General features: G+C 36.7%; 1 protein-coding gene and 1 non-coding gene across 2 annotated transcripts; one reads left to right on the forward strand and one right to left on the reverse strand.

Moving 5' to 3' along the window:
* Nucleotides 1-2618: 2618 nt before the first annotated feature.
* On the reverse strand, nucleotides 2619-5139 carry LOC112758510 (AAA-ATPase At2g46620). The gene has a single exon (XM_025807207.3). The coding sequence runs from the start codon at nucleotides 4407-4409 to the stop codon at nucleotides 2979-2981; it is 1431 nt and encodes a 476-aa protein (XP_025662992.1). The 5' UTR covers nucleotides 4410-5139; the 3' UTR covers nucleotides 2619-2978.
* Nucleotides 5140-19726: 14587 nt separating this feature from the next.
* Nucleotides 19727-19834, forward strand: LOC112760559 (small nucleolar RNA R71). The gene has a single exon (XR_003180993.1). It is a non-coding gene; the product is annotated as a small nucleolar RNA R71 (small nucleolar RNA).
* Nucleotides 19835-23895: the final 4061 nt, after the last annotated feature.

Raw genomic sequence — 23895 nt, forward strand, 5'->3', positions numbered from 1 at the left:
AAGAAGATCTGAGGAATATCAACACCCTTCATGAACCACAAAAATCCGACACATTGAACTTCCCGCTCAGCTCCACCGTGTCCTCCCCCACCTTTCTCAGCGCCTCCGCTTCTCCTCCCCTTTCAGAACAACTCTTCTGCCTCATCGTCATCATCGATATCACGTTGTTTGCCTCATCGTCATCATCGATATCACGTTGTTGGTCAGCATCATGAGTTCTGCCCCAATATCCACGGCCTCACCGGCCAACCCTTTCTTCGCCAAATCGCTAAGGAACCTCTTCCTCTCTTGCTGCCTCACGTGGAGGAGCTGGTGGAACATTTTGCCGCCCAGGAGCTCCAACATGCACACCTTCATGAACTTTCAATAGGATCCGTACGGTTTGTGTGTTGGGGGTCGGAGAAGGAGGTTTCGTGGATTTTGAGGAACTCTCTGGCGGCTTCAGCGGTGGAAGCCATGACGCAAGGCGGAGAGGGTTGAGAGAGAGAGAGAGGGGGGTGTGTGATTGTTGGAGGTAGGTAGGTTAATGTGAGAGAGGAGAGGAAGGTTTTTATAGGTTTTAATTAGGTTTATCTAATCAATTTTAAATTTTTTAAATTTTGAATTTAAAAAATTTAAAATTAATTAATTATTAATATAAATTAATGTGGTTTTGTTTAATTTTTGGCTGGTAAGTTTTTGGTTCCATATACTTTTCCTTTCAGAATACATATGAGTACACAAGAGTATAAATGAATAAGTCTATATTTTTTTTGGAAAATACTAATTTTTTTAATTTATAATAAAAAAATTCTTGTTAAATATAGTTTATTCCTGTGCGACCTGTGTATTTCTGGAGACGATAATAATGATTATCATTAACGCGGCGATATTAAAAAAACCATATTATCTATATACTTTTGTGTACTCCTCTATACTGTTAGAGATATGATAATGGTTTAGAAATTTAAATTTCCTTTTCAACTAAGGTTTCAGAAAAAATTTGAGTGAAGTTAGTTTGAATGCGACGAACTCGCCGAAAGCCTCATCTTAATAAAAAAAAAAAGCAGATTCCAAGAATTAAAATTAGAATAAAATATTTAAAAAAATAATTATTTTTTTAATTTTAGTTTTTTTTTAAAAAAAACCATCTATCTCCTTTCTAATTTTGAGAAGCTAACAATATCGTCAGATAAATAATACCAAACTAACTATTCCTAATGAGAAGGACGTGGACTTCACATAAGTAATGACAACTATGTACTTGTCAACAATTCCAAGTTGGGAGAAAACTAAAATGTAGGAGTTACAGTTGCACTCCGTGGAATTACTTAGTTAGCGAACCAAGTTCTCACATTAACTTGTGGGTAGAAAACGATTTCGGGCCTCACATAAACAAATAGTACATAATAAAAATTTTGCGGCTTATGATTTGTTCTAAATTAATCACGGTAATTCAGACAAATAAATAGTTTGTAAATCCATTTGTAAAGCCGAATGGAATTAACTTGTTTTGATTAGTCACCAAAAAAAAAAAACTTGTTTTGATTTATATTATTTATATATAAATTAAATTAACTAAAGTTGAATTAACATGCAACACAATAAATAATATTAAATTGTACTATTAGTATAATATATACAATTATACATAAGTTAATTATTTATTTATTTTATATTAATTTTAAAATATAAATATCTAAAAAAATATTTTTATTTAAATTTAAATAAAATATTAAAAAATAAAAACGAATAAGAATAAAAATTTAAATTTTGTGTTTTAATTTAAATTTTAAAAAATTTATATTTTTACGAATTTATGAATTTAAAACGAAATAATAAATTATTTTTAAAATTTTATTAAAAATTATCATTTGATTCATTACCGTTTAAATAATCATTATAAAAACTTTTAATGTTCTAAAGGACTAAAACTTGAATTTTTTTTTTTCATAACACATGAAGCCATCAAAGCGTTTACAAAAAATTCAGTATTTATTCACGTGAATTACCCGATTTAATCACTTGGATACCCGGATATTGCATTATACAAAGATGTTTGACAAAAGTCTGTTTTCCCTTGTCAGTTAACTTTCCTCGCCATCTTAAAATAGACTTAATTAAGTTTTTTAGTAACAGCTTTCCATTGAAGATACAAATGTATAACATAGTGGCCATATTTAAAATAATCTTTTTGACTGTCTTTAAGTACCTAAGGGGCAACAGATTTGTTTACTTATTGTCAAGCTCGAGCACCCCACTACTTCGTATTATATAATGTGCGGTAAATGTTGATGAAGATATAAATGTATTAATGAACCAAAATAATCATTTATGAGCATATTATGGAATGATAAACCACAATATAATACATTCCCGTGAGAGTGAGATAACAGTAATTAATTTCTGTAGGACTTGAGCATCATCGTATAAATATGATTTGACATACATAAAAGACTCTTTATAGAATGGTAAAACGCGATATGTATTTTCTGAAAACAGAAAAAATATGATTTCAAAGAGAGAGAATAAGGCAAAGAAAGAAAACATTTCAACTATAAATAAAAGAAAAGTCTATGTACCGACAACTTTGTTCAATTTTAGTCAAACATGTAATTAGAAAAAAAAAAAGTAAGCCATTGAATGAAATTTCACATCAATCTTATACCATTAAAATCATCATCAAATAACTATTTGATAACTATAAATCATAAAAGTTACTTGCCCTAACACTCCTCCTAAATAAAAGCAGATTCGCAAATCACCAAAATGAGAAAAAAACTATACAGTGTATGTATAGTTTGCTTTTGCCTAATATATGCAATTAACCATCTATTTCTAGTTATTTACATTCCCATGAGAGACAATCCCACTGAAGAGAGCATATCTATCCACCATCATGTATCCAATCAATAAATCATAAATGTATAAGCTAAGCTGGCTTATATAAGAAAAAAAGAAGAGCATCCTTCGCCGAAGCAAACCAGTGGTGACACGTGTCATCTCAAGGGGCTGGGCATTGAGCTGGTGTTGGAGGAGGGGGATCTTCTGGTATTCTTCAACCTGAAAAAGCCGTACAATTTACGCAAATCCTTAACCGTGTGGAGACCCTCACCACACATAACAGCGTCAGGTTCGTCCACGTCATCCTCCCCTGTATGCCGTACGATCGGACTCCCGGACCCTCTCCCATCGCCGTCCGTTTGTAAGGCGGTGATCACCGATTTGATGGCCCGACTCGGTGAGTTTCGGTTAGCGATCATCAACTCGCCGATCTCGGCGGGGCTGAGACTCGCGCCGTTCTGGAAAATCTCTTGAACCTGAGGGAACAGCTTGTGCTCCTTCACTCCAAGGTAGTTATTCGCCATCGTCTTGAACGCCGTGAAATCGCACAAGGGAAAGTGGATGTGAACGTCGACCCGACCCGGCCGAAGAAGGTTCGGATCCACGTGTTCCTTGCTGTTCATCGTGAACACCATCACCTTCTCCTCGCCACAGCACGAGCTCACTACTCCGTCCATAAAGTTCAGCATCCCTGAAGAGCTCACCGCCGTGGATTTCTCCGCCAGGAACCGGTCGAGGTCCTCCACCACTACCACTGATTTCGGCGTCGTCTGTAGTAGGAGCAGTTTCAGATCCGAATCGCTGGGAACCTTGGAGAGGTCGATGTCATACACGTCGTAGCGAAGGAAATTGGCCATGGCAGCGACGAAGCTCGATTTTCCGGTTCCGGAAGGACCGTATAAGAGGAAGCTCCGTTTCCACACTCGGCCAAGCCGGTTGTAGTACTGCTTCGCCCTGAGGAACGATTCGAGGTCGGATTTCACCCGGTTCTTGAGATCGGACTCCATGGCAAGGGTTTCAAAGGTGCAGGGGTGGGTAAAAGGAACTGATCTCCACCTTCCTCTTCCCTGTGCAGCGGCAGCGGTGTTCATGAATAGCCGCAGATCGCGGTTCCCTTGCTGCTCAATATCGTCGGCGACGGCGTGAATGTGCTGAAGGTAGGGGCGGAGGATTCGGCGTTTGTCCACTTTTCTTATCTTGAGAACGAAGGCTCTGGCGCGATTGAATTGGGGATTCTGATCAGCACCGTCGTCGACGTCGGTTTGGTTGTGCCAGAAGACGGTGGCTCCGAGAAAACGGTCCTGAATGGTTTGGTCGGGGCCGAGGCAGAGAAGGATGTCGTTATACTTCTTGCCAGTAAGGAGTGTTGTGAAATCAGAGTCTTCGATGGAAGGGAGAGAATGCAAGTAGAGGGAGACCTTTCTGTAGAGATGATTCTCCTGCAAGGTTGTGTGGTTGTGCTGTGGGACCTTCAAGAACTGGTACACGTGGAACCAGTCTTCCACGCCCCTCCATAGCTTCTTGGAGAAGGAGAAGAAGAGGAGCAGAACGGCGAGGGCTACCAAGAGTATGACCATTGCAGGCATGGAGGAATTCAATTCAAAAATAATGAAACCATTTTGGATAATTGAGAGAGAGATGGGTGCCGTTTTGTTAGAGAAGCTGATACGCCCTGCGTGTTCAATGCTCAGCTACCAAACAACTACTTGGAGAATTTATAAGTATTATTTAAATATTTATAACTATTATTTAAATATTTATAACTATTATTTTTACTTTAAAATATTTTTATAGAAATAATTAGGTTGTCTTTCTCAAAACCAATTTTTTTGGCTACTTTCAACTAAACACATCACTGGTATTGTAATTTTATTAATTTGATTATATATCTAGCGTGAACGCGGATCAAATCGGATCAGATATGGTCAAAATTTCGATCCGATCCGCATTAAAATCAACGGATCTCATATCCGTAATTTTTAAGCTTGAATCCGATTCGATTCGATTCGCACCTTTGCGAATTGGATTGGATATCGGTTCGCAAAACACAAAAATATTTTAAAAAGATTATTTTTATTAAAAAATATATCAATAAAATTCATTTTTTTTATTTTTTTAAATATGTTTACTTTTAAAATAATATTAAACATACATTTCTTAAATAATAAATTAAAATAATACAATATATATGATAATTATTAGTCGAAATAAAATATAAAAAGAATATTTATTTATTTATTTCTTTATTTTTGCGGATATGCGAATATGCAGATCGGATATGCAAATATTAACACAAAATTCGCAATCCGATCCGATAGACTTGCGGATCGAATCTATATCCGCAATTTTCGAATAGAATTCGGATAAATATCGCAGATATGCGGATCGAATTCGATCCATGAACTCCCTATATATATCCTTAAAATTAATTTTCAAAAGGATAGCTTTAATTATTTTAAATAAAATTCATAATTCGGTTTTTCAAATATAAATGAAAAAAAAGTAATATATAATTCAAATATTTCTTAAAAATATAATAATTCCTATAACGTTAATTTGAAATTTCACTATAAATGACGCTAAAAAAAATCAAAATAAATATTTTCAATGGATATTTGCATTATTGAAAAAACAAAATCTCTTATTCCAGAAAGAATATTCCCTTAAACTTGTGTTTTTGGTATATTATTACTTCAAAAAAAATATTAATGGTTAATATTTTTAGTAAACAAATAAATTAGAATAATTATCTAAATCAGTCCCAATGATTTTAAAAGTGAACATTTTAGTTTTTAAAAAAATTAATATACAAAAACATTATTATATTTTTATTTCAGCAGATAAATTAGTTTTCAGTTTATTTTCCGATAGAATAATTACCTAAATCAGTCTCCAAGCATTTTAAAAGCATATATTTTAATTTTCAAGAAAAATTAATATACAGATCAATTTTCAACTTTTTTTCATAAGACATAACAGTCTTTCATCCAAAAAAAAGTAAAATAAAATTATTATTATTATTATTATTATTATTATTATTATTATTATTATTAATTACATAATAATATTGTACTATAATTTTTTGTATTTTTTGGACAAAAATAATAATAAATTTATTCATTAGATTCTTATGTATATAATAATAATAATAATAATAATAATAATAATAATAATAATAATAATAATAATAATAATAATGTTCAATAAAATTATTAGAGATTATTCTATAAGAAATTCAAAGTTGAAATTATTTGATATTTTTGTATTTAATATAATCAAAAGATGTCCTATTTTAAAAAATATTTATATTAAAAAAAATGTTTTAATTTAGATTTTAATGCATTATTATTCACCCTACTTGTTTTTAATGGAAAGAGCATATTAATATGCTAGTGTCATCGTCTACATGAACAAAACTAAGTTAACAATAATAAAAGTTGACATATAGTAAAAGTAAAATGGACGGGACTGTTATGTCTGATAGAAAAAAATGTTTGGGATTGAATTGTGTATTAATTTTTTTTGGAGATTAAAATGTCCGCTTTTAAAATTTTTTAGACTGATTTGAGTAATTACTTTATAAAAAAATAATCTGAAAACTGATTTATCTATCAAAGTAAAATCTTAAGAATTATTTTTTGTATTATTTTTTTTAAGGACTAAATATCCGCTTTCAAAATCGTCGAAAACTAATTTGAGTAATTACTCAATAAATTAATATCAACCCAAATTTAAAATAAATACAAGAGGTTAGTTCTTAACATTTTGTGTTATGACATGATCTCTTATTCTATTGGATCAAATTTTTCTATAATTATGGCCAATTAGATTCAATTCTAGTAAAAAATATTTATATAATGTGTGCATAAATCACACATTTTATTGTTGGTTTGTTATTGTATTTTTTTAGAAAAAATAACTATTTGTATTTTATGAATTTTGCAAACGTTGACAAAAGTATTTATCAAATAAGTAATTAATGTTGTATCCACAAAAAATATATTTCGTGTGACAAAAGTATCCAAATATTAATTTTTTTTACATTTTATAATAAAATTATCAAATTATCCTCACCCCACATCTCTTTTTCATCTCTCCCTCTCTTTCTATACTTTTCAGACTGTTGTTCTTTACAAATTCACCGCCATTATCCTCACCCTCTTTAATAACAAAACAAAATCTTTTCATATGTTCATATCCAAATCTATACTATTGAACATAACTCTAAACCAACAAGAAAGATTTTCAAAAGAATTTTTCAAGTACCTCACAACAGTGTGTACCTTCCCATTTCGATGTGTCCACCATAGCAAAATATTACGAATTGTTCATCGTACACTACTTCAAGAATATCCTAATGGCCTCATCCCTCAATCAACACCCCTCAACTTCAAATTAAGGAGAACCAATGGTCTTAACAGCGACCCATTTTTAATTAAAGTGATATAGGAGGCCGCCATGTCGAACCAGTTCTCTTATATCTCTCGGCACATTGACTCGATGCGGAACTGGGCCGAGACCGAGTTCCAGGAGAAGGGCCAAACCAGATGATCAGACGGAGGACAAAAGGTTGTGGCAGGCAATAAGGAGTACAAAGGTTAAAGCTACAACATTTTAGAGGATGTTGGTGAACTTGCCATGGGAGAATAGGAATGGGAATAATGGTGGGAGAGGGAGTTCGAGGTCAATTGGGGCATTGAATGCGAGGATTGGTGTCATTGGTTTGTAGAAGCTGAAAGCATTGCTGTTGGTTGGCTACTGTGGCTCACATTTGTTGCCAAAAAAAGAGATGTGAAAGTTTGAGATTTGGAGAAGAAGAGATGGTGATGGAGTTGAGATTGAAGATAAATGGTGGATAATTTGAAAATTTTATTAAAAGTCAACAAAAAATAGGATTTGGGTACTTTTGTCACACAGAACCCATCTTGTATTAGTATAACGTTAATTTTCTTGTTTGATGGGTACTTTTGTCAGCATTCACAAAATTTATGAGTACAAATAGTTATTTTTTTTTCTTCTTCTTCTACTCTTGATATTTGTTTATATCCTAGCCCAAATAACTTGAGATCACATACCCAATAAAGATTGGACCATTATAAAAATAGCTCATTAAGTTTATAAATCCAACCTAATAAGATTCTTGATTAATCAATTCCGCTTGAGATATGAATTTCGTGACCCATAGTCAATCCAAATTGTGCAGCAAGCAAAGCTTTGTTATCCTACTACTTCAGAGGCTATCTCTTAGAGCAACCATCAAAATGTGGGATAATTTTCTAAAAATATTAGAAAAATAACTAACTACTACCACAAGAGAGAAGATTCTGCAATGATGATCAAGTCATCTCTTATTTCTTTATAAATACCTTATCAACATTAGGTATTTCTTAATCCTAATTCCCTTAAATTTGTCTAAAACTCCTGCTAACTTAAGTATCAAAATCCTTTGTAGGTACCCCACTATCATTTGTTCAACGATGACGGCAACTTCACCTCTTGGTGAATAAGTCATAATTGTTATTCGAAGGAGTTTGGACCTTACGTCTAGACCTACACCATTTTAGTTTCATATATTCCTTCGAAACAATATTGTTTTAATTTTTTTATTTCTTCCATTTTTTGTGTTTTTTCTTCTTTGTTTTCTTATTTTTCTTCTTTTTGAGAGGGTGAGGAAGAGGAGAGAAGGAAGACGGAATTTGAAAATTTTAAAAATATAAATTTTTGTTAAAAAATATAAAAATTTTAGTTGAAAAATATAAACAAATTAATTGTATAACAAAAAAAATACAAAACAAAACTTTAATTACATAACACAAAAAATAATTTTGACTTGTGTTTTTTTTTATGAATAACACAAAAATTTTATATATATTATCAATAAATTTTTTAATTTCTTTCTTATGTTTTTCCACAAAAAAATTAAGTTTATCTTTGTTCCAGCCTAATCTAACAAGGGCCGGGCCCCACCATACGGACTCCTGACACGACGGGTCATCCACCCACATGCGAATGTGACCCACGTGTTGCTTCATATCTTGATGGAGACTTGGATAGTTGGCAGAAGCTTTCAAACGGATGGGCCCAGGACAAAGGGCCAACCCGAAGTGCAACGTATAAATGGTGAGGGACCTACCCCTCCCCAGGTACGTTATTCTTACCCTAATTAGCCGCCTCTTGGTACAGATACTCACTTTAGCATTGGAGTGTCCTTATAGTTGGCCTCACCTGCCGATCCACCAACGCTCGGAACAATGCCTCTCTGTGGAACTCGCGCCCAGGTCCTGAAACACCCTCGATCAACCCGTTGCTCTTGACCCACTAACCATTTGATCCACCTTCCTCGCAAGCAACCGAACAATCTTCAATAATTTTTTGTTTATAATTACAAAGTTTTTATATTTATTGTCAATAAATTTTTGTATTTCTTTTATATTTTTTAAAAAATTTTGTATTTATCTTTAAAAAAATTTGTGTTTAGCATCTCAAAATTTTTGTATTTAGTTTAGAAAATTTGTGTTTGTTTTTCTTATGAATTATTTCTTCTTCTGTTTCTCTTCTGTATCTATTCATAATTTTGTCTTTTAAAAATACACACAAAAAAAACACAAATTCAAAGGTTGTTATATATCACTCTATTTAAATTATTTTGTATGTTATTTCAAATTTAGGAGGCCTATATTTTATCTAAGAATTAAAGTGATGTATTAATTAAAATACATGGACAAAGATCAATCGTACTCAAATTCGTCAAAAATTAGTGGAAGAGAAGCAATTAAGGGATCAAGTTCATTTGGAACCAAAACAAATTATATTGTTTATTGTAAGTATAATACCTATAATTAATTGGCGCCAAGATCACTAACTCATATAAATGGTATTATCATAGTTTTCATCATTCAAACTCACTAACAATTAAAGAATATAAGAAAGAATTTTTGAAACAAACACTAAATATTTTGATTTATGGAGAGATTATTAAAGTGAATGAGTTTCAAGCCTTTATATAGATAAAATATGATGACATACTTAGTTGCTAAGAAAGGTTATTATTGGCTATGAACAACTAAGTATAAGTTGTAATGGAAGTGATAAAACTTGTAGAAAGTTCAAGCCACTATTGTTGACTACTTTTAGCATGTAATCAAACTTTGCAATTCATATTTGACTTTACATTCTAAACACTTCTAGCATGTTGTAAGTAATTTGTAACATTCTTGAATCTTTTCAAGTTTTGTAGAAAACATCATATGAGTTATAAATTCTCAAATCTTCTAACAACTTAGTAATATGTGGAGTCTTTTAGTTTCTTGTACTTTTATTCAATTTGGCAACTTGCTTATCTCATGATCATTCATAATGATTCTAATATGGAGGTGGATACAAGTTAATTTATTTTATGCAACATTACCTCCATTAAATCAAGCTTGTAGAATTTATCATTCCAAACATCTTCTTCAACTTGTAAAATACTCGGTCTTTTTTTTTGAAACAAAGGAGCTCAACACAAACGTGGAGCGAACAAGCAAGAAACTACGAATGCAACACCTGTTGTAAACCCTATATAGTAATCTAGACAAATTATCCCAGTGTTATCTCCGGTATTGCCATCAACAACCAAAGGGATCTTCACGCCTCCACTCCCTGTAATTCAGCATCGACAAGTTGATGATGTCTTCAGCACATTTTGCTTTATTCTAAAACAAGCTCCGGTTCCTTTCTAACCAGACGTTCCACACAATTGCAAAGAAGCTTATGAACCAATTTTTGCACTCCTTTTTTCTATATGTAGCACCTGTCTAACTTTGAAAGTGTTCTTTCAGAGACCCCGAGATGGACCAAGGTCTGCCAAAATCAGATAACCAAGCGCACCACACCTGCCAAAAAAATTCACAGCCAAGGAACAAGTGGTGGACATATTCAACATTCTTACTACATAACACACACACACACACACACACACACACACACACACACACACACACATTCTCATCCTGATTAACAATTCCAAGTCGACATGACCTTTCCTTTGTGTTCACCCTGCCTATCAAAACAAACCAAGCAAGCATCTCAACTTTTGGAGGGACTAACCTTTTCCAAATAGTCTTGGTGAAGCTATAGCTTGTTATGTCATCCGGAAGTGTTTCCGCCTGCAATACCTGCACAAATGAGTTAGTAGAAAATACACCTTGTTTGTCAAACTTCCAGACCATTCTATCCTCTCTTTCACTAGATAGTTTAACCGGTCTCAGAGTATCATGTAATTGATTCACAATTTCCAACTCCTATTGGAACAGTTCACGCCTCCATTGGAAGTTCCAAATTCACTCAAACCCATCCTAGAAGCCACAAATCCCTATGACAGATCCTTTTTGGGATGAAACCGAGAAGAGCCTTGGAAACCTATCTTTAAGAGGTCCACAGCTGAGCCAGATATCTTCCAGAAGTGAGTTCTTCTGCCATCACCAATCTCCATAGACAAGTCAATTATCATCTTGTCCCTTATATGTTGCTCCTTGATCTGTAGCTGACATATGTCCTTCCATGGACCCCCTTTAGTAGGTAAAGTTTGGGTAGATAAAAGCTTAGTAGCGGAGAGATTATTACACAAGAAAACCATCTTCTTCCATAGAAAACACTCCTCTTTTGAGAATCTCCACCACCATTTAAACACAAGAGCAGTGTTTCGAATTATCGCATTTCCAACTCCTAATCCCCCTAGTTTTTTTAGGGCTTGGACTACATCCCAACTAACTAACGCCATCCCAGTCCTTCCATCCTCCTTACTCCATAAGAACCTTCTCTGTATGGAAATCAATTTCTCTGCAACTGCTTTCGGCATCTTGTATAAGTTTAAATAATATACAGGAAAGCTACTTAGTACTGCTTTTATGAGCTACAACTTTCCCGCTTTGTTAAGTATCTTAGATTTTCACAAGCTGGGCTTCTCCTCCACTTTGTCTATGATTGCCTTCGAGGTCTTGACCAACCTCAGATTGGCTCCTAAGGGGATTCCAAGGTATCGGACCGAGAGCGCCGCCTCCTTACACCCCAACGGACTGCACGTACTTTGAACCCATTGTGGGCCACAATTGATTGAGATCAAGCTGGATTTATCAAAATTGATACTCAACCTCGACATCAACTCAAAAAACCGCAGAAACCTCTTATAATTCTTTATAGTCTTCTCATCTGGTGAACAGAACAGCACTGTGTCATCAGCAAACTGGAGGTGTGACAATTCTATATTGTGTCTCCCAACAAACAATGGGGATATCTGGCCGTTCCTAGTAGGCTCACCAATCATTCTATGCAGTACATCCACTACAAGCACAAACAAAAATGGAGATAGAGGGTCACCATCTCTCAGTCCTCTTTCCATCTTGAATGGCTTCGTAGGCGAGCCATTTATCAACACCGACATAGAGGTTGTGCCAACACACTCCATCACCCATTCCATCCCATCTTCTGTAACACAATGTCCACAAAACTCCACTTGACCCTATCATATGCCTTTTGAAAATCGAGCTTGATTATTGCCACTTTCTTCTTCCTCCTTTTAAGCCAATGTACCATTTCATATGCAATCAGAGTCCCATCATATATTTTTCGCCCTTTGACAAACACACTCTGAGTCTCTCCAACCAGACTTGGCATAACTGATCTCATCCTCCTGACCAGAACCTTTGAAATCACCTTATACACACAGCCACCATACTAATCGGTCGAAGATCCTTTATCTCCTTTACTCCCATGAAATTTGGTGCCAACGCAACCGATGTGATGTCAGAGTCTGACGGTAATCTTGAGGTCTGAAGGAATCCTAATATAGTTGTCGTGAACTCAGTCCCAATCTCATCCCAGCACTTCTTGATGAAATTTATGTTGTACCCGTCACTTCCTGGTGCCCTAGATGATTCACAATCCCATATTGCCTCTTTAATCTCCTCAACCGATGGCAACACCTCTAGAGCTGCAGTATCCTCTCCAGCTATCACCTCCACCAGACCATCCCTAAAGCCCACTGTAGGAGACTTTTTCTGATGATATAAATTCTTGTAGAACTTTCGGGTGGCGTTTTTTATTCTTGCTTGATTTCTTACCAGCCTGCCAGTAATTACCAAAGCATCAATCTTGTTATTCCTTCTTCTTGTTGAGGCTATATTGTGGAAGTACCTGGTGTTTCTGTCCATGTCCTTCGCAAGTCAAGAATGTGACATCTGTTTCCAGTATAATTCTTTTCTGACATACCACTTCTCACAGCAAGTCACTAACGTCTTTCTTCTAGCCTCCACTGTTTCAATATATATTTCATTACTTACCATGTCATCTATCTTCTTGATCTCTTCCTCAAACCTCATAATTTTCTTATCCATATCACCAAACTCCCCAGAGGAACCATTAAAGCCTTCAATTTATCTGTAAAATGTATCTCCCCTAAGTCCCTCCATTTCTCTTTAACCATTTTGAGAAAATCTTCATGTGTGAACCACGAGTCTAGGCTTCGGAATGGTTGGTGCACGAAATTGTGATCATCAACAATGGCACCAAAGGACTTGGAGCTCTTAAATGTGAATCACACTTTGTCACAATTCCGCACAACTAACCAGCAAGTGCACTGGGTCGTCCAAGTAATACCTTACGTGAGTAAGGGTCGATCCCACGGAGATTGTCGGCTTGAAGCAAGCTATGGTCATCTTGTAAATCTCAGTCAGGCGGATTCAAATGGTTATGGAGTTTAAGGTGATGAAAATAAACATAAAGTAAAGATAGAGATACTTATGTAATTCATTGGTGGATTTCAGATAAGCGTATGAAGATGCTTTGTTCCCCTTGAACCTCTGCTTTTCTATTGCCTTCTTCCAATCATTCATACTCCTTTCCATGGCAAGCTTTATGTTGGGCATCACCGTTGTCAATGGCTTCATCCCGTCCTCTCAGTGAAAATGGTCCTGATGCTCTGTCACAACATCGGCTAATCAGCTGTCGGTTCTCGATCATGTCGGAATAGGATCCATTGATCCTTTTGCGTCTGTCACACGCCCCACAATCGCGAGTTTGAAGCTCGTCACAGTCATCCCTTCCCAGATCCTACTCGGAATACCACAGACAAGGTTTAGACTTTCCGAATATCAGGAATGGCTGCCAATAATTCTAGCTTATACCACGAAGGTTCCAATCTGAGATTAGAAACCCAAGAGATACTCATTCAAGCCATTGCTAGTAGAATAGAGGTGGTTGTCAATCACATGTTCATAGGTGAGAATGATGATGAGTGTCACGGATCATCACATTCATCAAGTTGAAGAACGAATGAATATCTTGGAGAAGAAATAGACTTGAGTTGAATAGAAAAACAATAGTACTTGTATTAATTCATGAAGAACAGTAGAGCTCCACACCTTAATCTATGGTGTGTAGAAACTCCACCGTGGAAAATACAAAAGTGATAATGGTGTAAGCATGGCCGAATGGCCAGCCTCCAAGGTCTAGGGACTAAACGTCCAAAGATGTGTAAAATACAATAGTAAAAGGTCCTATTTATAGAGAACTAGTAGCCTAGGGTTTACAGAAATCAGTAATTAATGCAGAAATATTCTTCCGGGCCCACTTGGTGTGTGCTTGGGCTGAGCATTGAAGCTTCCATGTGTAGAGACTTTTCTTGGAGTTAAACGCCAGCTTTTGTGCCAATTTGGGCGTTTAACTCCAGCTTTTGTGCCAGTTTTGGAGTTAAACGCCAGAATTCTTGAGCTGACTTGGAACGCCTGTTTGGGCCATCAAATCTTGGGCAAAGTATGGACTATTATATATTTCTGGAAAGCCCAGGATGTCTACTTTCCAACGCAATTGAGAGCGCACGAATTGGGCTTCTGTAGCTCCAGAAAATCCACTTTGAGTGAAGGGAGGTCAGAATCCAACAGCATCTGCAGTCCTTTTTCAGCCTCTGAATCAGATTTTTGCTCAGGTCCCTCAATTTCAGCCAGAAAATACCTGAAATCATAGAAAAACACACAAACTCATAGTAAAGTCCAGAAGAGTGATTTTTATTTAAAAACTAATAAAAACATAATTAAAACTAACTAAAATATACTAAAAACATACTAAAAACAATGCCAAAAAGCGTATAAATTATCCGGTCATCACAACACCAAACTTAAATTGTTGCTTGTCCCCAAGCAACTGAAAATCAAATAAGATAAAAAGAAGAGAATATACAATAAATTCCAAAAACATCTATGAAGATCAGTATTAATTAGATGAGCGGGGCCTTTAGCTTTTTGCCTCTGAACAGTTTTGGCATCTCACTTTATCCTTTGAAGTTCAGAATGATTGGCTTCTATAGGAACTCAGAATCCAGATAGTGTTATTGATTCTCCTAGTTAAATATGTTGATTCTTGAACACAGCTACTTTTATGAGTCTTGGCCGTGACCCTAAACATTTTGTTTTCCAATATTACCACCGGATACATAAATGCCACAGACACATAACTGGGTGAACCTTTTCAGATTGTGACTCAGCTTTGCTAGAGTCCCCAATTAGAGGTGTCCAGAGCTCTTAAGCACACTCTTTTTGCTTTGGACCACGACTTTAACCGCTCAGTCTCAAGTTTTCACTTGACACCTTCACGCCACAAGCACATGGTTAGGACAGCTTGGTTTAGCCGCTTAGGCCATGATTTTATTCCTGTGGGCCCTCCTATCCACTGATGCTCAAAGCCTTGGATCCCTTTTTTATCACCCTTGCCTTTTGGTTTAAAGGGGAATTGGCTTTTTCTGCTTGCTTTTTCTTTTTCTTTCTTTTTCTTTTTTTTTCTTTTTTTTTCTGCAAGCTTTCTATTCACTGCTTTTTCTTGCTTCAAGAATCAATTTTATGATTTTTCAGATCATCAAATAATATTTCTCTTTTTCCTTTCATTATTTCAAGAGCCAACAATTTTAACATTCATAAACAATCAAATTAAAAAATATGCACTGTTCAAGCATTCATTCAGAAAAATAATAGTATTGCCACCACATCAAAATAATTAAACTGTTTTAAAATTTGAAATTCATGTACTTCTTTTTCTTTTTCAATTAAAAACATTTTTCATTTAAAAAAGGTGATGGATTCATTTTCATAGCTTTAAGACATAGACACTAATGATCATGTAATAAAGACACAAACATAGATAAACATAAAGCATAATTTTCGAAAAACAGGAAAATAAAGAACAAGGAAATTAAAGAATGGGTCCACCTTAGTGATGGCGGCTTGTTCTTCCTCTTGAAGATCTTATGGAGTGCTTGAGCTCCTCAATGTCTCTTCCTTGCCTTTGTTGCTCCTCTCTCATGGTTCTTTGATCTTCTCTAATTTCATGGAGGAGGATGGAATGCTCTTGGAGCTCCACCCTTAGTTGTCCCATGTTGGAACTTAATTCTCCTAGGGAGGTGTTGATTTGCTCCCAATAGTTTTGTGGAGGAAAATGCATCCCTTGAGACATCTCAGAGATTTCATGAGGAATTTCCTCATGCTCTTGATGAGGTTCTCTTGTTTGCTCCATTCTTTTCTTAGTGATGGGCTTGTCCTCATCAATGAGAGTGTCTCCCTCTATGTCAATTCTAACCGAATTGCAAAGGTGACAAATGAGATGAGGGAAGGCTAACCTTGCCAAAGGAGAGGACTTGTCCGCCACCTTGTAGAGTTCTTGGGATATAACCTCATGAACTTCCACTTCCTCTCCAATTATGATGCTATGGATCATGATAGCCCGGTCTATAGTAGCTTCAGACCGGTTGCTAGTGGGAATAATTGAGCGTTGGATGAACTCCAACCATCCCCTAGCCACGGGCTTGAGGTCATGCCTTCTTAGTTGAACCGACTTCCCTCTTGAATCTCTCTTCCATTGGGCGCCCTCTTCACAGATGTCCATGAGGATTTGGTCCAACCTTTGATCAAAGTTGACCCTTCTAGTGTAGGGGTGTGCATCTCCTTGCATCATGGACAAGTTGAATGCCAACCTTACATTTTCCGGACTAAAATCTAAGTAATTCCCCCGAACCATTGTAAGCCAATTCTTAGGGTCCGGGTTCACACTTTGATCATGGTTCTTGGTGATACATGCATTGGCATAGAACTCTTGAACCATCAAGATCCCAACTTGTTGAATGAGGTTGGTGAGAACTTCCCAACCTCTTCTTCGGATCTCATGTCGGATCTCCGGATACTCATTCTTTTTGAGCTTGAAAGGGACCTCGGGGATCACTTTCTTCTTGGCCACAACTTCATAGAAGTGGTCTTGATGCACCCTTGAGAGGAATCTCTCCATCTCCCATGACTTGGAGGTGAAAGCTTTTGCCTTCCCTTTCCTCTTTCTAGAGGTTTCTCCGGCCTTTGGTGCCATAAATGGTTATGGAAAAACAAAAAGCTTTAGCTTTTACCACACCAAACTTAGAAGGTTTGTTCGTCCTCGAGCAAAAGAAGAAAGAAGAGAGTAGAAGAAGAAGAAATAGAGGAGATGGAGTGGGCTTTGTGTTTCGGCCAAGGGAGAGAAGTGGTGTTTAGGTTGTGTGAAAATGAAGGAGTGAAGATGGGTTTATATAGGAGTTAGAGGGGTGTGTATGGTTCGGCCATTATGGGTGGGTTTGGGAGGAAAAGTGGTTTGAATTTGAATGGTGAGGTAGGTGGGGTTTTATGAAGGATGGATGTGAGTGGTGAAGAGAATGGTGGGATTTGATAGGTGAGGGGTTTTTGGGAAAGAGATATTGAGGTGATTGGTGAATGGGTGAAGAAGAGAGAGAGTGGTGGGGTAGGTGGGGATCCTGTGGGGTCTACAGATCCTGAGGTGTCAAGGATATCTCATCCCTGCACCAAGTGGCGTGCAAAACGCCCCCTTTCTGCCAATCCTGGCGTTAAACGCCAGTCTGGTGCCCATTTCTGGCGTTAAACGCCCAGAATGGTGCCAGACTGGGCGTTTAACGCCCATTCTGCTATCCTTACTGGCGTTTAAACGCCAGTAAGTTTCTCCTCCAGGGTGTTCTATTTTTCATTCTATTTTTTCTTCTGTTTTTGATTTTTCAATTGTTTTTGTGACTTCACATGATCATCAACCTATAGAAAACATAAAATAACCAAAGAAAATGGAAATTTAACATAGATAAGTAAAAATTGGGTTACCTCCTAACAAGCGCTTCTTTAATGTCAATAGCTTGACAGTGGGCTCTCATGGAGCCTCACAGATGTATAGAGCAATGTTGGAACCTCCCAACACCAAACTTAGAGTTTGAATGTGGGGGTTCAACACCAAACTTAAAGTTTGGTTGTGGCCTCCCAACATCAAACTTAGAGTTTAACTGTGGGGGCTCTGTTTGACTCTGTATTGAGAGAAGATCTTCATGCTTCCTCTCCATGGTAACAGAGGGATATCCTTGAGCTTTAAACACAAGGGAGTTTTCATTCACTTGAATGATCAGTTCTCCTCTGTCAACATCAATCACAGCTTTTGCTGTGGCTAGGAAGGGTCTGCCAAGGATGATGGATTCATCCATACACTTCCCAATCTCTAGGATTATGAAATCAGCAGGGATGTAATGGCCTTCAACCTTTACCAAGACATCCTCTACAAGTCCATAAGCCTGTTTCTTTGAGTTGTCTGCCATCTCCAGTGAGATTCTTGCAGCTTGTACCTCAATGATCCCTAACTTCTCCATTACAGAGAGAGGCATGAGGTTTATGCTTGATCCTAGGTCACACAGAGCCTTCTCAAAGGTCATGGTGCCTATCGTACAAGGTATTGAGAACTTTCCAGGATCTTGTCTCTTCAGAGGTAATCTCTGCCTAGTCAAGTCATCCAGTTCTTTGATGAGCAATGGAGGTTCATCCTCCCAAATCTCATTACCAAATAACTTGGCATTTAGCTTCATGATTGCTCCAAGGTACTTAGCAACTTGCTCTTCAGTGACATCTTCATCCTCTTCACAGGAAGAATACTCATCAGAGCTTATGAAAGGCAGAAGTAAATTCAATGGAATCTCTATGGTCTCAGTCTGAGCCTCAGATTCCCATGGTTCCTCATTAGGGAACTCCATGGAGGTCAGTGAACGTCTATTGAGGCCTTCCTCAGTGGAGATCACTGCCTCTTCCTCCTCTCCAGGTTCGGCCGTCTGAGACGTGTTTATGGCCTTGCACTCTCTCTTTGGATTCTCTTCTGTATTGCTTGGGAGAGTGCTAGGAGGGAGTTCAGTAATTTTCTTACTCAGCTGACCCAATTGTGCCTCCAAATTTCTAATGGAGGACCTTGTTTCAGTCATGAAACTTTGAGTGGTTTTGATTAGATCAGAGACAATGGTTGTTAAGTTAGAGGGGCTCTGCTTAGAATTCTCTATCTGTTGCTGAGAAGATGATGGAAAAGGTTTGCCATTGCTAAACCTGTTTCTTCCACAATTGTTGTTGAAACCTTGTTGAGGTCTCTGTTGATCCTTCCATGAGAGATTTGGGTGATTTCTCCATGAAGGATTATAGGTGTTTCCATAGGATTCTCCCATGTAATTCACTTCTTCCATTGTTGGGTTCTCAGGATCATAAGCTTCTTTCTCAGAAGATGCTTCCTTGGTACTGCCTGTTGCTGCTTGCATTCCAGACAGACTCTGAGAAATCATATTAACTTGTTGGGTTAATATTTTATTCTGAGCCAATATGGCATTCAGAGTATCAATCTCAAGAACTCCTTTCTTCCGAGTTGACCCATTATTCACAGGATTCCTTTCAGAGGTGTACATGAATTGGTTATTTGCAACCATTTCAATGAGTTCCTGAGCTTCTGCAGGCGTCTTCTTTAGATGAAGAGATCCTCCAGCAGAGCTATCCAATGACATCTTGGATAGTTCAGACAGACCATCATAGAAAATACCTATGATGCTCCATTCTTAAAGCATGTCAGAAGGGCACCTTCTGATCAATTGCTTGTATCTTTCCCAAGCTTCATAGAGGGACTCACCATCCTTCTGTCTAAAGGTTTGGACTTCCACTCTAAGCTTACTCAATTTTTGAGATGGAAAGAACTTTGCCAAGAAGGCATTGACTAGCTTTTCCCAAGAGTTCAGGCTTTCCTTAGGTTGTGAATCCAACCATGTCCTAGCTCTGTCTCTTACAGCAAAAGAAAAAAGCATAAGTCTGTAGACTTCAGGGTCAACCCCATTGGTCTTGACAGTGTCACAGATTTGCAAGAATTCAGCCAAGAACTGATGAGGATCTTCCAATGGAAGTCTATGAAACTTGCAATTCTGTTGCATTAGAGAAACTAATTGAGGCTTAAGCTCAGAGTTGTTTGCTCCAATGGCAGGGATAGAGATGCTTCTCCCATAGAAATCAGGAGTAGGTGTAGTAAAGTCACCAAGCACCTTCCTTGCATTGTTGGCATTGTTGTTGTTTTCGGCTGCCATGGTTTCTTCTTCTTTGAAGAGCTCTATTAGGCCCTCTAAAGAGAGATGTTCTTTAGCTTCTCTTAGCTTTCTCTTCAAGGTCCTTTCAGGTTCAGGATCAGCTTGAACAAGTATGCCTTTATCTTTGTTCCTGCTCATATGAAAGAGAAGAGAACAAGAAAGTAGGGAATCCTCTATGTCACAGTATAGAGATTCCTTGAAGTGTCAGAGGAAAAAAAGAATAGAAGGAGGGGATAGAGATGAGAGAATTCGAACTTATCAAGAGGGATAGAGTTCGAATTGCACCTTGAGGAGGGGTGTTAGTCCCTTAAATAGAAGGATGTGAAAAAAGGGGAAGAAATTTTCGAAATTTAAGTAAGAGATTTTGAAATTTTGGTAATTGGTTTTTGAAAACTAAGATTGAGAAAGAAATCAAGTGATTTTTGAAAAAGATTTTGAAATCAGAAATTAAAAAGATATGATTGAAAATTAATTTTTGAAAAAGATGTGATTGAAAAGATATGATTGAGAAGATATGATTGAAAATCAAATTAAAAAGAGAAAGTTTTAAAACTAAAGTTGATTACTTGACTAACAAGAAATTAAAAGATATGATTCTAAAATTTAAAATTTGATCCTTTCTTAATAGGCAAGTAACAACCTGAAAACTTTTGAAGTAAATCTTGAATTGAAGCAAAGATTTTTGAAAATAGTAAAATTAAATATAAAATGGAAAGAAATTGATTTTGAAGGAGATATGATTGAAAAGATATGATTCGAAAAGGATTTGATTTTGAAAAATTATGAAAACTTGAAAAAAATGTGAATTAAAAACAAAATCTTCCCTCTAGTGTCATCCTGGCGTTAAACGCCCAGAATGGTGCCCATTCTGGTGTTTAACGCCCAAATCTCTACCTTTTGGGCGTTAAACGCCCAGCTAGGTACCCTGGCTGGCGTTTAAACACCAGTTTTCCTTCTTTACTGGCCGTTTTGAATGCCCAGCTTTTTCTGTTTGATTCCTCTGCTGAATGTTCTGAATCTTCAATTCTCTGTATTATTGACTTGAAAAGACATAGTTTTGAAAATATTTTTGAATTTTTGATGATGAGAAACAATAAAAATGCAACTAATATCAAATAAACAATGCATGCAAGACACCAAACTTAAAAGTTTGTATACTAAGGACTATAACAATGTAAAAATGCATATGAGAAACAATAAAACACACTAAACAAGAGAATTTAAAGATCAGAGCAAGGAAATCATCAAGAACAACTTGAAGATTAATGAAGACACATGCATGTAATTTTTGAAAAATGCAAGAAAAATAGAAACATGCAATTGACACCAAACTTAAAAATTGATACTAGACTTAAACAAGAAACATAAAATATTTTTTATTTTTATGGTTTTATAAATTTTTTTTTGTGATTTTCGAAACTTATATGGAAAAGAAAATAAAGAGAATCAAAACTTTTAATAAGAATTCCAGGAATCATGCAATGTTAGTCTAAAGCTTCAGTCTAAAAAGGATTAGACATGTTTGGCCAAGCTTCAGCAGGACATTACATTTAATAGCTAAATTGATGAGAATCAATAAGCTTTTATGATGGTGGGAACATCACCTTGAAACTCTAGAATTCATTCTTAAAAATTCTGAAGAAAAGATACATAATCTAAGCAACAAGATGAACCGTCAGTTGTCCAAACTCGAACAATCCCCGGCAATGGCGACAAAAACTTGGTGCACGAAATTGTGATCATCAACAATGGCGCCAAAGGACTTGGAGCTCTTAAACGTGAATCACACTTTGTCACAATTCCGCACAACTAACCAGCAAGTGCACTGGGTCGTCCAAGTAATACCTTACGTGAGTAAGGGTCGATCCCACGGAGATTGTCGGCTTGAAGCAAGCTATGGTCATCTTGTAAATCTCAGTCAGGCGGATTCAAATTGTTATGGAGTTTAAGGTGATGAAAATAAACATAAAGTAAAGATAGAGATACTTATGTAATTCATTGGTGGATTTCAGATAAGCGTATGAAGATGCTTTGTTCCCCTTGAACCTCTGCTTTTCTATTGCCTTCTTCCAATCATTCATACTCCTTTCCATGGCAAGCTTTATGTTGGGCATCACCGTTGTCAATGGCTTCATCCCGTCCTCTCAGTGAAAATGGTCCTGATGCTCTGTCACAACATCGGCTAATCAGCTGTCGGTTCTCGATCATGTCGGAATAGGATCCATTGATCCTTTTGCGTCTGTCACACGCCCCACAATCGCGAGTTTGAAGCTCGTCACAGTCATCCCTTCCCAGATCCTACTCGGAATACCACAGACAAGGTTTAGACTTTCCGAATATCAGGAATGGCTGCCAATAATTCTAGCTTATACCACGAAGGTTCCAATCTGAGATTAGAAACCCAAGAGATACTCATTCAAGCCATTGCTAGTAGAACAGAGGTGGTTGTCAATCACATGTTCATAGGTGAGAATGATGATGAGTGTCACGGATCATCACATTCATCAAGTTGAAGAACGAATGAATATCTTGGAGAAGAAATAGACTTGAGTTGAATAGAAAAACAATAGTACTTGTATTAATTCATGAAGAACAGTAGAGCTCCACACCTTAATCTATGGTGTGTAGAAACTCTACCGTGGAAAATACAAAAGTGATAATGGTGTAAGCATGGCCGAATGGCTAGCCTCCAAGGTCTAGGGACTAAACGTCCAAAGATGTGTAAAATACAATAGTAAAATGTCCTATTTATAGAGAACTAGTAGCCTAGGGTTTACAGAAATCAGTAATTAATGCAGAAATCTTCTTTCGGACCCACTTGGTGTGTGCTTGGGCTGAGCATTGAAGCTTCCATGTGTAGAGACTTTTCTTGGAGTTAAACACCAGCTTTTGTGCCAGTTTGGGCGTTTAACTCCAGCTTTTGTGCCAGTTTTGGAGTTAAACGCCAGAATTCTTGAGCTGATTTGGAACGCCTATTTGGGCCATCAAATCTTGGGCAAAGTATGGACTATTATATATTGCTGGAAAGCCCAGAATGTCTACTTTTCAACACAATTGAGAGCGCGCTAATTGGGCTTCTGTAGCTCCAGAAAATCCACTTTGAGTGCAGGGAGGTCAGAATCCAACAGCATCTGCAGTCCTTTTTCAGCCTCTGAATCAGATTTTTGCTCAGGTCCCTCAATTTCAGCCAGAAAATATCTAAAATCACAGAAAAATACACAAACTCATAGTAAAGTCCAGAAGAGTGATTTTTATTTAAAAACTAATAAAAATATAATAAAAACTAACTAAAATATACTAAAAACATACTAAAAATAATGCCAAATAGCGTATAAATTATCCGCTCATCAATGGTCTAGGACCATACCTCAACCTTGTATCCTCAACTATTAGCGGGTAGTGATCTGACAAGCCTCTTGGCCCTCCTCTTAGATGAATCTCAGGAAACTTCTCGACCCATTCTAGACTAACCAGCACTCTATCAATCCGACTGCATGAACGACCTCTGAACCAAGTAAACTTATGGTCATTAAGCGGCAGGTCCACCAAGTGTATTTCTTGTATCCAATTTCTGAACTCTTCAGCAGATGCTGGTAAGCTGGTAGTATCTTTTCTTTCCTCCACTTGTACAATCTCGTTAAAATCTCCCACAAAAC

This window comes from Arachis hypogaea, chromosome 16, assembly GCF_003086295.3.
Source record: "Arachis hypogaea cultivar Tifrunner chromosome 16, arahy.Tifrunner.gnm2.J5K5, whole genome shotgun sequence".
In the NCBI taxonomy this organism is placed as follows: Eukaryota; Viridiplantae; Streptophyta; class Magnoliopsida; order Fabales; family Fabaceae; genus Arachis; species Arachis hypogaea.

Excerpts from the sequence above, each read along its gene's own strand:
- LOC112758510 (XM_025807207.3), bottom strand. The coding sequence starts at position 4,409 with ATGCCTGCAATGGTCATACTCTTGGTAGCCCTCGCCGTTCTGCTCCTC.